The sequence below is a fragment of the Lucilia sericata genome, unplaced genomic scaffold, assembly GCF_015586225.1.
Source record: "Lucilia sericata isolate MDLA Ls3-8-SP2 unplaced genomic scaffold, ASM1558622v1 Contig000323F_arrow, whole genome shotgun sequence".
Taxonomy (NCBI): Eukaryota; Metazoa; Arthropoda; class Insecta; order Diptera; family Calliphoridae; genus Lucilia; species Lucilia sericata.
In genome coordinates this window covers 69,805-83,251 of record NW_023994346.1, presented here as the reverse complement: position 1 = coordinate 83,251, position 13,447 = coordinate 69,805, and the positions used below count along the sequence as shown (strand labels likewise).

Sequence of the window (13,447 nt, the reverse complement as noted above, 5' to 3'; positions counted from 1 at the left end):
TCATTAAAGATAAACGTGTTGAAGTGATGATTGACTAGACGTTGAATAAGAATATAATTAAATAAATTACAGGGGGGAAACATTTGAAATATTGTTTGTAGAATTTAAATAACGAATTAATGCAAAAATTAGAAAGAAAACAAAAACAATTAGTTATAGACGTAGCTACTCAAGTTTATGATGAAATATTAATCGCTGGAATAAATTACAATTATTAGGAACAGAGCAACAGGTTTACGAATAATAACATACTTATTACTTGCAATAGTAGATTTTATTTAGTTCAATGGAAATAAATGCTATTGTTTTCTATAAAACGCACAAAAGTTCATATTTATATATTTTATCATAAATATTATAATTATTTCTAATTACTTAATTATTTAAATAACGAATTTAAATTTTCAATTATTATATTGAGGATCAGAGCGTAGAATCAAAATAATTTAGAAATGACAAGAACTTTTAAAATCAGGTTCCACAAATACTTTAAGTGTGACCCCTATTCCAAATCCCTGGTTCCCCGATAGGCTAGTTGGTAGTTCTGGTTCGAATTCCACCAAAGATTCTGGTCTGCTTCACTACAACAGGCATATGGTCATCGTTACCCAGCTGAGTAAATTAGGTTAGAATATAATTTGTAATTGTATTCCGTTGCATGTCCGTATGCATCTTCAAATCAGTTTTATGAAGCCCCCAGATATCTTTGGAATCCAAATCTTGAATAATTCTATCAGACATACTACAGAGAAGCAAAATGAGTACCTATATAAGGGAGATATGATCAAATATGAAATATGGAAATATTCTCTCTATAATTAAAAATATAATTTCATAAACCTATTAAGTAACATTCCAAATTCAATCAATTATATTATTCTTCTAAACCATGATAATGATTTTTTTTTATTATAAAAACCCTTAAAAATAAAATAAACCTAATATTTTAACACAAACAGTTTAAAAACTAATTACTTAAACTATGAAAGGAAAATGAATTTCAATATAATCCATAACAGCCATAGAACTCCAGCACATACCAAAGTCTGAACAGTACAATGAGCAAAATATAATCTGAAATAAAAAAAAAATTAAACAGAAAATAAATTAAAGTGTTATAATTATAAATAGTAAGAAATTTTTAATGGAATGAAAAGTGGTGGACCTTAGAAACAAATTACCCAGCAAAAACTTAATTTGACAAGTAAGATATTAAAATGATAAAATCTCCTTACACAATAGCATTTTAACACGGTGACGACACTGGAGGCAAGTATTTACCACAAGTAGGCAGTTAGAGAAGTACTTACTACGATCGCGTGCAAATAAGGTGTTATGTAATTAGTTTTGTTTTTGCTGGGTAGGTTAAAACGTAAGTAATGGGTTTTCCTTTAAACTAGATTCGTTATAGTCTGAATTAATGAAAGTTCCGTATTTCCCAAAAACTTACCTCCTTAATAATTTCTTAGCCTTGGGTATAGTATCGGGTTCATCTTTGGCCAAAAATTTTCTTAAACCAAATAAACTATTATAAAAGTAATTACTCCAATTTAAGGAGCGCATATCAAATTTAAATAGTTTTTGATCTTCAACACTCATAGATTTCCACAATTGTTTCGCATTCGTTGTATCGAATGTAAACTCATTGTCCAGAAAATAACGCAACAAACCACATTGCATATGAATCTTTTTATAGGCTTTAGTCATTCTAAAAATTAAAAGTAAAAAAAAAAAAAATCAAAAATATGTGTTCCAAAACTTTAGTTGATATAACCTACCTCGGTTTTTTGCCTATAATTAATAACAAAAAATCTATCAAATAACCGGGCACCGTATGATAGACAAAACATAAAAATTTGTAATACCACATGTTGCTGGCAAATATTAAAAATGGATACCAAATCATGGTGGACAGAGGAATTTGAACGCCATGCTCTTCAACGTATTTCTTATAGGCACCCCATTCTAAAAGATTTGTTTCATCGGGCACCAAACTATATATAGGAGGATCCTTGGAGGGTCTAAAAAGAAAATATAATAATATAATTCCTTATTTCCATAAAATTCCTAAATCTATAACTTACATTTGTTTAACAGCGGTGGCGGTATACCAACCACAGGCTAACATCATATTGGCACAATAATCTACCGGCACTAAACCCGCCTTATTTGTGGCACAGCCATACATTACTCTCAACACACCATAGGCACTGCCATAAAGTACACTCATGGGTCCATATAAATTATCAATCCAACCGGTTAAGGGTTCATCGCTAGTGGGTAAAACTAAAATGTTAACATAAATAACATATTAATTAAAGTGATTAATACATTTGTTTGTTTGATTAAAATCTTACTTATTCCCGGCCTAAAAATACAAATAGGCAAGTTATTAGCCTTAGTTAATACTGCTTCTTCGGCCAATGATTTTGTATAGCAATATGTGTTGGGAAACTTTCCCACCAATTCACCTTCCATACGATCCAATGTTTCATCACCTAGTACATCTTTAATTTGTAATAATTTATCACTACTTATGCCCAGGTATTCGGTATAATAGGTTTCGCTGGCATTGAACACTAAACAATTGGCAAATGCTGAAGAGACATGAACGAAGGACTGAAACGAAATAATAAACATTTTTTCAAATTATGACTTTTAAATCTTAATATAATCTATAGGTATTTGTTAAGAGAGTTAGTAGATGTTGACATTTGTACCTTCAGCAAATAACTGAGGTTCATAACTGGCTTAAAAATAAGTAGGATGATAAAATTTGTCATATGTTTTTTGAGAACCAATCGCATTTCATGAGTATTAGTTCATAATTGACCTTGGACACCATATAACCCCTTAAACATTATTAAAAGAAATAAAACAAAAATAATTTGTTATTAGAAATTAATCACTCTCTAAAATTTAGAAAAGTTCGATCCATAATTGACCCAAGTCCTAAGTAATTCTTTCGCTATTTGCACTCGTTCTTATCAAAAACTGGATTAGGATTTTGAAAATTTAATTTTCAAATGAGAATATCTCTTAAAACAGCTAGGACGGGATCAGAAAGTGATTCTGAGTCGATCGGTATACTTTAAGAATATTTGTATGCCTTACTAACGCTTAATATCCTCCTCGTTATGGTGTTGTAGGGTATCAATATAGACTTTAAGTAAATTATTTAAAAATATCTAAATCTTATTATAATAATAGTGATTATAATTACCATTTTAATACCTTGTATTACATGCTTATATTGGCAACTATTTAAGTTAACACTTAATAAATCAATACGGTTTAAACGTTAGTTTCATAAACAGATGTACAATTTAATGCCAGTTAAACTCATACATACAAAATACGTTACTATATTTGACACTCTCTTTGCATCAATAAAGCAAAGAGCAAATGAGACAAGAATTTAAAACTGATATTGCAAGGTTTAAAAGAGAACTATTTGCTGATCAAGTTTAAGGACTTAGACGTGGATCTATTAATCCTAATAGATCGTTTAGAATATGTTAGAATTAATCATCTTGAAATTTTAATACTTTTCTAGGTTATGGTCACTGATTTTGTTGGATTATTGGAATAATATGTACTTTGTTTAATACAAACTAAATTATTTAAATAAACAACACAACAATTACTTTTTTATAAAATATTTCAATATTACAAGTTATTTCATAGTTTCAAGCTTAGAAGTGAAATTGATTTGAACTGTAAACAATTATAAAATGTAGCTAATTTAAAAAACATACATATAGTAGTTGTAACAATAATAACAAATTGTGCAATAAACAACTTTTCCAATTTTCAATTTTTACATAATTTTCTTGTACCACTATCAACTTATCAGCTGTTAGACGTCCATCTGTTTGTTGTACTATATAGTAAATGTCTGTATGGCTGGTATATACATATGTAACTATGCCAGTCCACTGTAGTAACTAATACGCACACTTGGTTATTGAAAAATAACCAAGAAAATAATTTGTGAAAAATAACTTGTATAACTAGCCATAAAAATAAACAATAAATAAAAAAAAAACAACTTAAACGCTAAAAGAAATTGTCTTGTTGAGTATTTTGAAAATTAGCTTTTAGTTTTTTTTCTCATTCAAGTCAAAAAGTATTATTTTGTATTAAAGCATTTTCCTACTTTTCTTTACACTCTGTCTCGTTCAAATAGTTTTGGAACAGTTGCATGTTACGTGATATTTTGTTGTCTTATAACCCATCTTAAAAACTGGCCAATAGATATCTAAACAAACGTAAGTGGTAATATGTATGAAAATACATATATCTAGTTTCTTGTACTCTATACTGCGTTGGGAGGTATTACCTTATTATTATTCTAAATATTTAACTTTTAATAAAGAGTTTTTCGAATATCCCGATCTTTGCAGAATAGTAGAGCGGAAACAGTACTTGTAACTGAGTTGAAAAGCTAAAATAAATGTGCTGTATTTCAAAATCGAAATGCAATAAAATTCTTCATGAATTAGGCGTCAAGTTAGATCAATGAGGGGGAACTCAAACGTTTTCAACTCCAAGCTAAGTGTTTTAAAATCCTAATGAAGAAGATGATTATTGTAGAGGGATGAAATTTTCCAAAATTTCTCTCTTCTCATTTATGATTATCATAATCAAAATCGACATAACAAAATGGTAATGAAATAGGTTGAACATTTTATTGTTGAAGATTAATTCTACTTTCCAATCTTTTTTCCTTTTGTTAGTTGACATTGAATTAAATTCAAAGATCAATGATAAGATCACCTCATATAGAGAGCAATTTACTCGCTCTTGCAAATTTTGATAATCGATTTGGCGTTTATAACAAATGTGTCACTTTCCGTGATGATCAAATGTATCCTCGGCCTGACTTGGGGTCGAACCAGAGCACCAGATAATCTGGTACTACGGGTGACCAGTTGACCGCAGGACTTTCTCCTGACTGGTCAGTTGGTTGAGGTTGCCGCTTGGTTAATCGGGATCCACATAGGGACGCTTGTTTAAAATATTATGATGGGTACTTGTATCTGATGGATGAGGGGTATTCTGAGTTATTTTTGAGGTGTGACGGATGGAGTGAGATGTTTTGACGGAACTGTTAATACCTTAATCTTTAATTTATCGGCGATTTTCCTTCATGGTTGAGTGTGTTGGAGTTTACTCTAAAATATGCTCAATTTATGACAGTAGGTCCTTTTGGTGAGTCGTCGAAAGAATCTTGACGACCGTGAAATAAGGCTGTTCACGTAAAGCACCAACAAACACAGAAAATTTGGTGAACCTGGGCCCATATTTAATAACAACCCTAATATATTTACCATAAGTGACCCTAGTTCCCATATAACGGCAATTTATTATATTTATTAATTACTTTAAAAATAAACTTTGGTATAAATGAAAGATGAAAGGATCGCGATCCCCGATCGATCGATACATAAAGAGTCTATTAAACATACATACATATACAAACATCACATGCATCATAGTGTGTATATAATATTCGGCATTACCGAATATTACAAACACTCTCACTGTTTTTTTTTGTAATAATAATAAAGTCCATCGCAGGAAAACATTAATTAAACTAACATTTTGTGTAGATAAAATTATATAAATTAAATAGCTCTGGTCAGACTTGTTTTAAAAATCCTTAGATTTATGCAACATGATCTACACTCACCATTATTGCATCATTTTCGTGTTTTTGGTAAAATATGTACATAAATCTCTTAAATCTTTCTTAAATTACATTATTTTACAATTTCCCCATATGTTTGGTTGTATTTTCATTTAAACCATTTAAAACAAAACAACAGAAGAAAACACATAGAAAACTATAACAAATGTGTTGTAAAATATGTGTTAATTCTTTGTTATTATTATTTTTTTTTTGTAAGTTAGTAAATAAGTACAAATACAAATACTTATATTGTAATACACATATTAGTTAGTATTAAGTACTTACTTTAAGTTTTTTCATTTCTTTGGCTAAATTTATTAATTCCACGGTTGCTTGCACATTTATTTTTGTAGCATTGCTCAGTGGTTCATTAAATCTGACTGTTGCTGCCACATGTACAACAATATCAACATTTTCAATTAACTCTTCACGATCTTCCGCACTTGATATTCCCAAATTTGACAGTGTACAATCGCCAGCAATAGGTTTAATATATTTCATTGGATTCGGTTTGATGGTGCACAATTTTTCAAAAAGCTGTAAAAGAAAAGTTTAAGTTTTTTTTTATTATTATTGCTAATGAAATGGTTTATAGTATTTGTTATTTCTTTGTTTTTATTGCTGTGATCACAATTGTTAATAGCCTAAGTCAATTTAAGAATGAATTGTGTTACATACTTACATAAGTATGTATACCAAAGTATAGATAGCTGTTTTTGTTTCTACAAATTCTCCAATGTATATTTTTGGAGTTAGCCACTTTTTGCTTGTGACCACAGGGTATTGCTTATCTACTATTTGTTTTTCATACATATTTTCATACTTATACATTTTACTTACTGGATCTTTTAGGATTTTGCTAAAGCGTTCATTAATATCCACGCCTGCCTTGGGTCGCGTTAAAACATAGACTTTGGCCACATCTGTGGAACGTAAAAGTTTTTCAATAAACACTGAAATTAAAAGAAATGTTAAATTGTTAGCATTAAATTATCATTAAATATGTTCAATTGTCGATGACAAGTTCTTTAATAGGATAGGAATAGGAATTAGGATTCTAGTTCTGACATTTTAAATAAAGAGAATCTGACTCCTTAGTAAGCAAGAGTGACAAATATTATATAACCTTTGCCATCAAAAAAGATGGGGGCTATACATATCGAAATATTGATGATAGACCCACAAATTATTCTGTGGCCTTATTAAATTCTAAAACGATCTAGCCATGTCCGTCCGTCTGTCTTTCTTTCCGTCTGTTGAAAGCACGATAGAGCCCGAACGGAATGAGCTAGAGAGTTGAAATTTTTCAAAATTTTTTCCTATAGGTAAGGTTTGTTTGGTATTGAAAATGGGCAATATTGGTCCAGGTTTTCGTATAGCCCCCATACAAGTGCTTCCCGAAAAACCACTTTTACAGTCATATGAGCCAAATTGTCTGTACCAAATTATATGAGGATCGGTTCATAATTGGCCCTAGCCCCCACATAAAGCCACCTTCAAAAATGACTTTAACGTACATTACAGGCTAAAAATGCGAGTATATCTATGAAATTCGATATACCGAAGTAAGTTTCTTACGAGCCAAAATTTCTCTACCGAATTTTATATATGTTCATGGTTTAAAAGTTGGACAAAAATATTTTGTTTTGAAAAATTAATATTTTGTTAATCCGATAGGAATGTGTCCATAATTGATAATAGCCCTATTTCAAATATAAACCTATTGTTTATAGGGGAGCATTCCATCTACGGCATACGGTTTGATGGTGGGTATATAAGATTCGGCATAGTCGAATATGACACTCTTACTTGTTTAATATTAGATTTTAATAATTTTGTTTTCTTATATTAGTAATTCATTTTTTTAATATTATAATTTATTTTATTTTTTAATTTTAATAATTTTAATTTTTTTTAATTTAAAATTAAAAAAAATCCGAATTTCAATCATAAATTGTTTCCATCCCTGATTTCAGCCGTTTTACGTTTAAGGGTTAAAGTCATTATAAATATGGGTCTTTATTATATATTTTTTCAAGTTTTATTTAAATCGGCTGAAAACTAAATAATATTTCTATAAAGTTTACCTATTTTGCATAATTTGACTTATACCTTCAATAATGGGTTATTGAAACTTCAGATATATGTTTCCTATTATATGAAATATTATAATCTGAAAAAGTTTTATATAAATACATAACAGTAATGAATTATTTCAAAAATATTGTCAAAAAAAGTTTTCTCCGAAATTCTTAAAATTCAAATTGCATGTACCGCTGTTCTGTGATAGATATTGACCTAATATATCCCTATTTCTTGTTCACAAATTACATGGAGATTTTCTAAATTTTTTTTAATTTACTTAACAAAATGTTTAAAAGTTTGAATTAAGGTTTTGAAAGTGAATAATTTGATTTAGACCTTTATAGGTCTATCCGATTATATTAAAACTTCAGATATGTATATGTTTCCTATTGTCTGAAACTTGAAAAGGTTTTATATAAAATACATATCAGTAATGAATAAAGGCTAATTTTCAAAAGAAAGAACAGAATTGAATATTTGGGACGCAAGTATTCAGTCACGAGGACTAAAAGATCAAAATGTGGAAAATTGGGACGACTTCTTTTATTTCCATTATGAAAATTATTTAAAAAACTTTTTTATCGTTGGCCTAAGTTATTATTATTATTTAAAATTTTTTTCATTGGTTATTCCGGAATTTCGCTAATATCTTTGTTACTTTTGGACCGATTTTGCTAATTTTAAATAGAAAACTTCTTGAAAGTTTGTCTATAGAATTATTAAAGATCTGTATCCCTATAGTAGCAAAATAAAATTTAAATATGAAAATTTTTCACTGGAAAATCTATTTGCTGCCAAACTATATTATAGAAAATTATATCGGAAATTTTCCCGAAGAATTTGGGCGTAGTGTTTTATGCGATTCGATAGTAGTTCCTTTATTACATTTGGAAGATACAAAGACGTTATGTGGGTAAAAATGGTCCAATGATATTTGGCTAATAGTACTAGACGACTAACTAGAAAACTATTATGTTCCTTCTTATTTTTTAGGTTTTTTAAGAATTATCTAAAGATTTAAGTTAAAACGTATTTCTCAAACCATTTTATTAATTTATTTACTACACACATAATACTAAAATGTTTCCTAAATATTTAATTACCTTATTGTATTACATCATTTTTGTAACGATAGCAATTAAACGAAATGTCGCGTACTTTAAATTTATTGAGATCTTATTAGAATAATCTTAATTCAGAAAAATAAATGAATAATATTTCATTTACTTATTTGTCTAAATGGTTTACTACTCTAATTAAAATTTATGTATGTTGTTCTTAAATACTTGGTAATTGTTAAGTTAATTGCTTAGCATGAACTTGGCTAATTGCTATATACATGTGTATGTTTATTTACTAATAATTAAATTTTAATTGTTTATAAGGCTTTTTATAATTGATTTGCATTAAATAATTGAAAGAAAGGTAAACAAGTAAATCAAATATTTTAAAGCGGAAAAGTTTAATTTTGTCTACATTATGGAATATTTTTTTTAGGAATTAATATATTATTTTGCGTCAGTATCATTGTTTTGATTCAAAACTTTTGAATGTTGTTTAATCTAATTGGAAGTATTACAGAAATTTCTGACTGTTATTTTTAGAAAATGACAGCTTCTATACAACAACTTCTTAAGTATTTTTAATGGAAATTTTTGACAAATTATGACGTACATACATATTTATGGAGATGTAATTTCTATAAAAAGCTTATGATCAAATTCAATATACATTTTGTTTATTATTATTAACCATAAAAGTAATTGTCTTTTAATTGAAATGTTGTTGTAATTTTATATTTTTAGCTCGAAAAGTTTTATAAGTAGGCATAATCCAAATGAAATCTTTGTGAAAGATAAAGTATATATAATCTGGGTTAAAAGTTAATTTAAAACACAAAATTTTCCCTAAGAATGTATTGGGTCAATATTGACCATATTTTAAACTCAGCATGTCCTTCATATAATGAAGTTAACATTCATAATTGATATAGATTTACTAATATCCAATTTGAATAAAATTACACATAAACGTTTTGAATCTAAATCGCTTTACAAAAATAAATGGCCTCTTTCAGAAAATCTGAAATCTATCAAATTTTATAGCATACAATGTAATCAAGATTTTATAGTAAAGGTTTATAATAAATGTTGAACCCAACAAAATCGAACAAAAACTAATTGTCCAAAATTTTAGATTTAAATAGCCTATAGTCTCCTAAATTTATTCCAATTTCCCAGATTTGGAATTTTTGAAAAGGTTGAATCCATCAAAATCGAAAAATTTTTAATCGTTTATATCTTCAAAACTAGTTGACCGATTAAAATAAAATTGGATTTGAATAGTCTATATAGTCTCCTATTCCAGTAAATAGATTTTTAATAGTTAAATTGGTTTCCCTCTTTCAGAAAATCTGAAATCTATCAAATTCTATAGCATACAATGTAACCAAGATTTTATAGTAAAGGTTTATAATAAAGGTTGAATCCAACAAAATCGAACAAAAACTAATTGTCCAAAATTTTATATTTAAATAGCCTATAGTCTCCTAAATTTATTCCAATTTCCCAGATTTGGAATTTTTGAAAAGGTTGAATCCATCAAAATCGAACAATTTTTAATCGTTTATATCTTCAAAACTAATTGAGCGATTAAAATAAAATTGGATTTGAATAGCCTATATAGTCTCCTATTCCAGTAAAAAGATTTTTAATAGTTAAATTGGCTTTGAAATTAAAATGGCTTCATAGCTTAGTCGGAGAAAACTTATTTTGCACGGATATGTACGAGACTTTCGACGATGTCAAATGCCGCTTAAATAAGATAAGTGGATAAAGTTATCTTTATTCGACTTCAGATATATGTTTCCTATTATCTGAAATTTTATAATATACTAATAATAATGCATTATAATAAAGAATTAAGACTAATTTCCAAAAACATTGGCATTAATTTTTTTTCGAAAACCTCGAAATTCAAATCATGTGAGAGATATTGACCGATTTTTTTTTACTATTTATTTTCAAAATTTTGTTTAAATTTACTTAATAAAATTTTTAAAAGTGTTTTGTGACACTAAAAGATCTGAGTAATTTGTAAAAACTTTACAAGTTTTTAACCGATTTTTGTGTTTTATATCTTATTAAAACGATAATTGCAAACTTATGTATTTCAATTGTGTGATGTTTAATCCAAAAATATATATTTAGTGCTAAAAGTTTTGCAAAAATCAATTTCCACTTTAGATCGGTGGCGCTACCAGTTAAGTTAACGTGGACCTATCGCCCTGAATTTTTCCAGAATGCATTTTTATAACTTAAGAGGTAGAGATGGCCAATATTGGCAACTTCTGAAAAATTATAGAAATGAATAGTTGGGATACAAGTATCCAGCCACGAAGACTAAAAGATTAAAATGTGGAAAATTGGTGCGTGATACGACTTTTTTATTTTCATTTTCGGAATCAGCTCACTAAATAACACTGGGATTAGGGAAAATTATTTCAAAAAGTGTTTTTCATTGTTGGCCAGTGTTATTGCTAAACAAAAAATAACAATCACAAAATAATTTTTATTTTTGAGAAATAAAACTAAAAAAATAGGTATATGTGGGCAATTTCGTGTCAAGTAACCCAACTCAAAAAATCGATTTGGTTAACAAGATTAGTACTATTGGATAATAGGTCAGATACAAATTTTCAGCTCTATCGGGTAAGAACTGCCGGAGTTAGAGGGGGTCAAAGTTGGACATTTTGGTCATACAGGTTTTTTTCAAATGTGTGTAACTTTTCACCTATTGGGTTTATCTAAAATTAAAAAAAAAATTGGAAATATTGGGGAAATAGCTATCTAAAGTCCTTTGGAAAATTTTTGCTAGGACTAATAGCTGAAAAGTTACACTCATTTGAAAAAAATCCCTGTATGACCGAAATGTCCAACTTTGACCCCTCTAACTCCGGTAGTTCTTAACCGATAGAGCTGAAAATAGTACTAACCTTGGTGCAAATTTCATCCAAATCGATTTTTTAAGTTGAGTCACGAAAATTTTCCATACATCAATGTATAAAACGGTAGTCCATTCAAAAAGGATTACGTTGGTATATGGCCAGATCATGTCTCTTTAAGTATGATTTTTTTCTAACAAATTTTACTTGAATAATTTATAAATTTATATTAAATAATTCTATGTAAAAATTTTAAAAACCAATATTTTCTATTTTGATTTTTTTAATTTGCATAAATCTATTTTCAAAAAATCAACACTTTTTGCAAATTTTAACATTAAACGTTTCAAAATATTTAAAATTTCTTTCTTTCCTGAGTTTTGACCTTTCGAACTTGATATTTTTTCTGTGCAATTTTAAAACATATTCATCATTGTTATTAAAATGTATTTATTTTGGCAATTATATTTTCTTAGTAAATACTAATTATTTTTTTATAAATCTTTATTTACTTATTTAAGTTTGTTTGTGTTTATTTTAATTGTAGTCATTGATTCGTTTAGAATCATTACGATGTTTTTAATAACCAGCAAAAAACAATAATAATTGTTTTATTTTTTATATACACATCTAATATACATATTTATTTTTAAAATATTTTTTGTTAAAACACATTTCAAGATTATTATATTTTCGTTACTAAATTCTTAATTAGTTTTTTGTTAACACATTTTTTTTTTTTGGCTTAATTCCAACACACCTTTTCCTAAAAATCCGGTACCGCCTGTCAAAAATACAACTTTATTTTTATAAAAGTTTTGTATATTGGTTTCCATTTGTTTAGTTTCCATTTTTATATTATTTATTCTTGTTAGTTTTTATATATTTTTTTAATTCAAAGTCTTAAACAAGTGCAGCTTTAACAAATATTTTATTAATGAAAATCAAATATAAATTGCAAATATTGCAACAATTTCCGTAAAAAGCGCACGCGCGTAGTTATTACGAATAAAATCACACTGACTGCTGTAACACGTAAGAAGAAATGAACACAGACAGTTCCGCTTCACTTTAAATCACAAATAAAATCCCAATGTTCGCTGATAAAGGCTTTTATATGCAAAAAATGCACTAAAATATTACATTCAATAGTTATACACACATACATATAAACGTATGTTTGTAAAAAAGTGTGTTAGAAATGTTTGAGTGCGAATCGGGCTTTAAATCTGTGTGGAAAAAGCAGCGCGTATACGCCACCGATTTACAGACAACGTTTTCACAGTGTAAATTTTACAGCCTCCCGGTAACAACGTTTGTAAGTAAATAAATATACAATTCAGTTGGGATATTGTTGTTGCTAAAAACAAATAAAATTTACCAATGAAATTAACAAAACAAACTTAACTAGCAACAATTCATTCATTCATTCAAACAACTCTCTTAGCCAAAGCCAACATCAGTCCAACTCAAACCACAAAAAGTCTGGTTGTAAGCGTCTATCAACTCTGGCTGTTAATTGTTACTAATTGGGGGAGGTAGTGTATTATTTACCATGTATTTAACGTATGCAATCAGTAAAACAGTACTGAGTTTTAGAGGAATCTTCTGTTGTGGAGAAGCGTTACTCATTTAAATATTTGCTCTTAGAATAACACTGATCTACAGTGTTATTCATATTTTCACGACCTCTACTATTTCAATTCATTAAACATTCAAAGCGA

General features: G+C 28.2%; 1 protein-coding gene across 1 annotated transcript; it reads right to left on the bottom strand.

Annotated features, from left to right (window-relative positions):
• Positions 1-869: 869 nt before the first annotated feature.
• LOC119603655 (fatty acyl-CoA reductase wat-like) lies at positions 870-12,940 on the bottom strand. The gene is made up of 8 exons (XM_037955767.1): positions 12,484-12,940; positions 6,536-6,648; positions 5,981-6,232; positions 2,358-2,619; positions 2,085-2,286; positions 1,779-2,021; positions 1,451-1,708; positions 870-1,074 (listed from the first exon to the last, which is right to left on the bottom strand). Exons 1-8 carry the CDS (start codon positions 12,572-12,574, stop codon positions 981-983), a joined length of 1,515 nt encoding a protein of 504 aa, XP_037811695.1. The 5' UTR covers positions 12,575-12,940; the 3' UTR covers positions 870-980.
• Between the last annotated feature and the right edge of the window lie 507 nt (positions 12,941-13,447).

Bases quoted from the DNA above. Each gene is read 5' to 3' on its own strand.
- LOC119603655 (XM_037955767.1), bottom strand. From the start codon at position 12,574: ATGGAAACTAAACAAATGGAAACCAATATACAAAACTTTTATAAAAAT. The intron at 2,620-5,980 runs GTAAGTACTTAA...ATTTCGTTTCAG, and splicing joins AAGAAATGAAAAAACTTAAA to TCCTTCGTTCATGTCTCTTC. The intron at 2,022-2,084 runs GTAAGTTATAGA...TTTTCTTTTTAG, and splicing joins GCCACCGCTGTTAAACAAAT to ACCCTCCAAGGATCCTCCTA.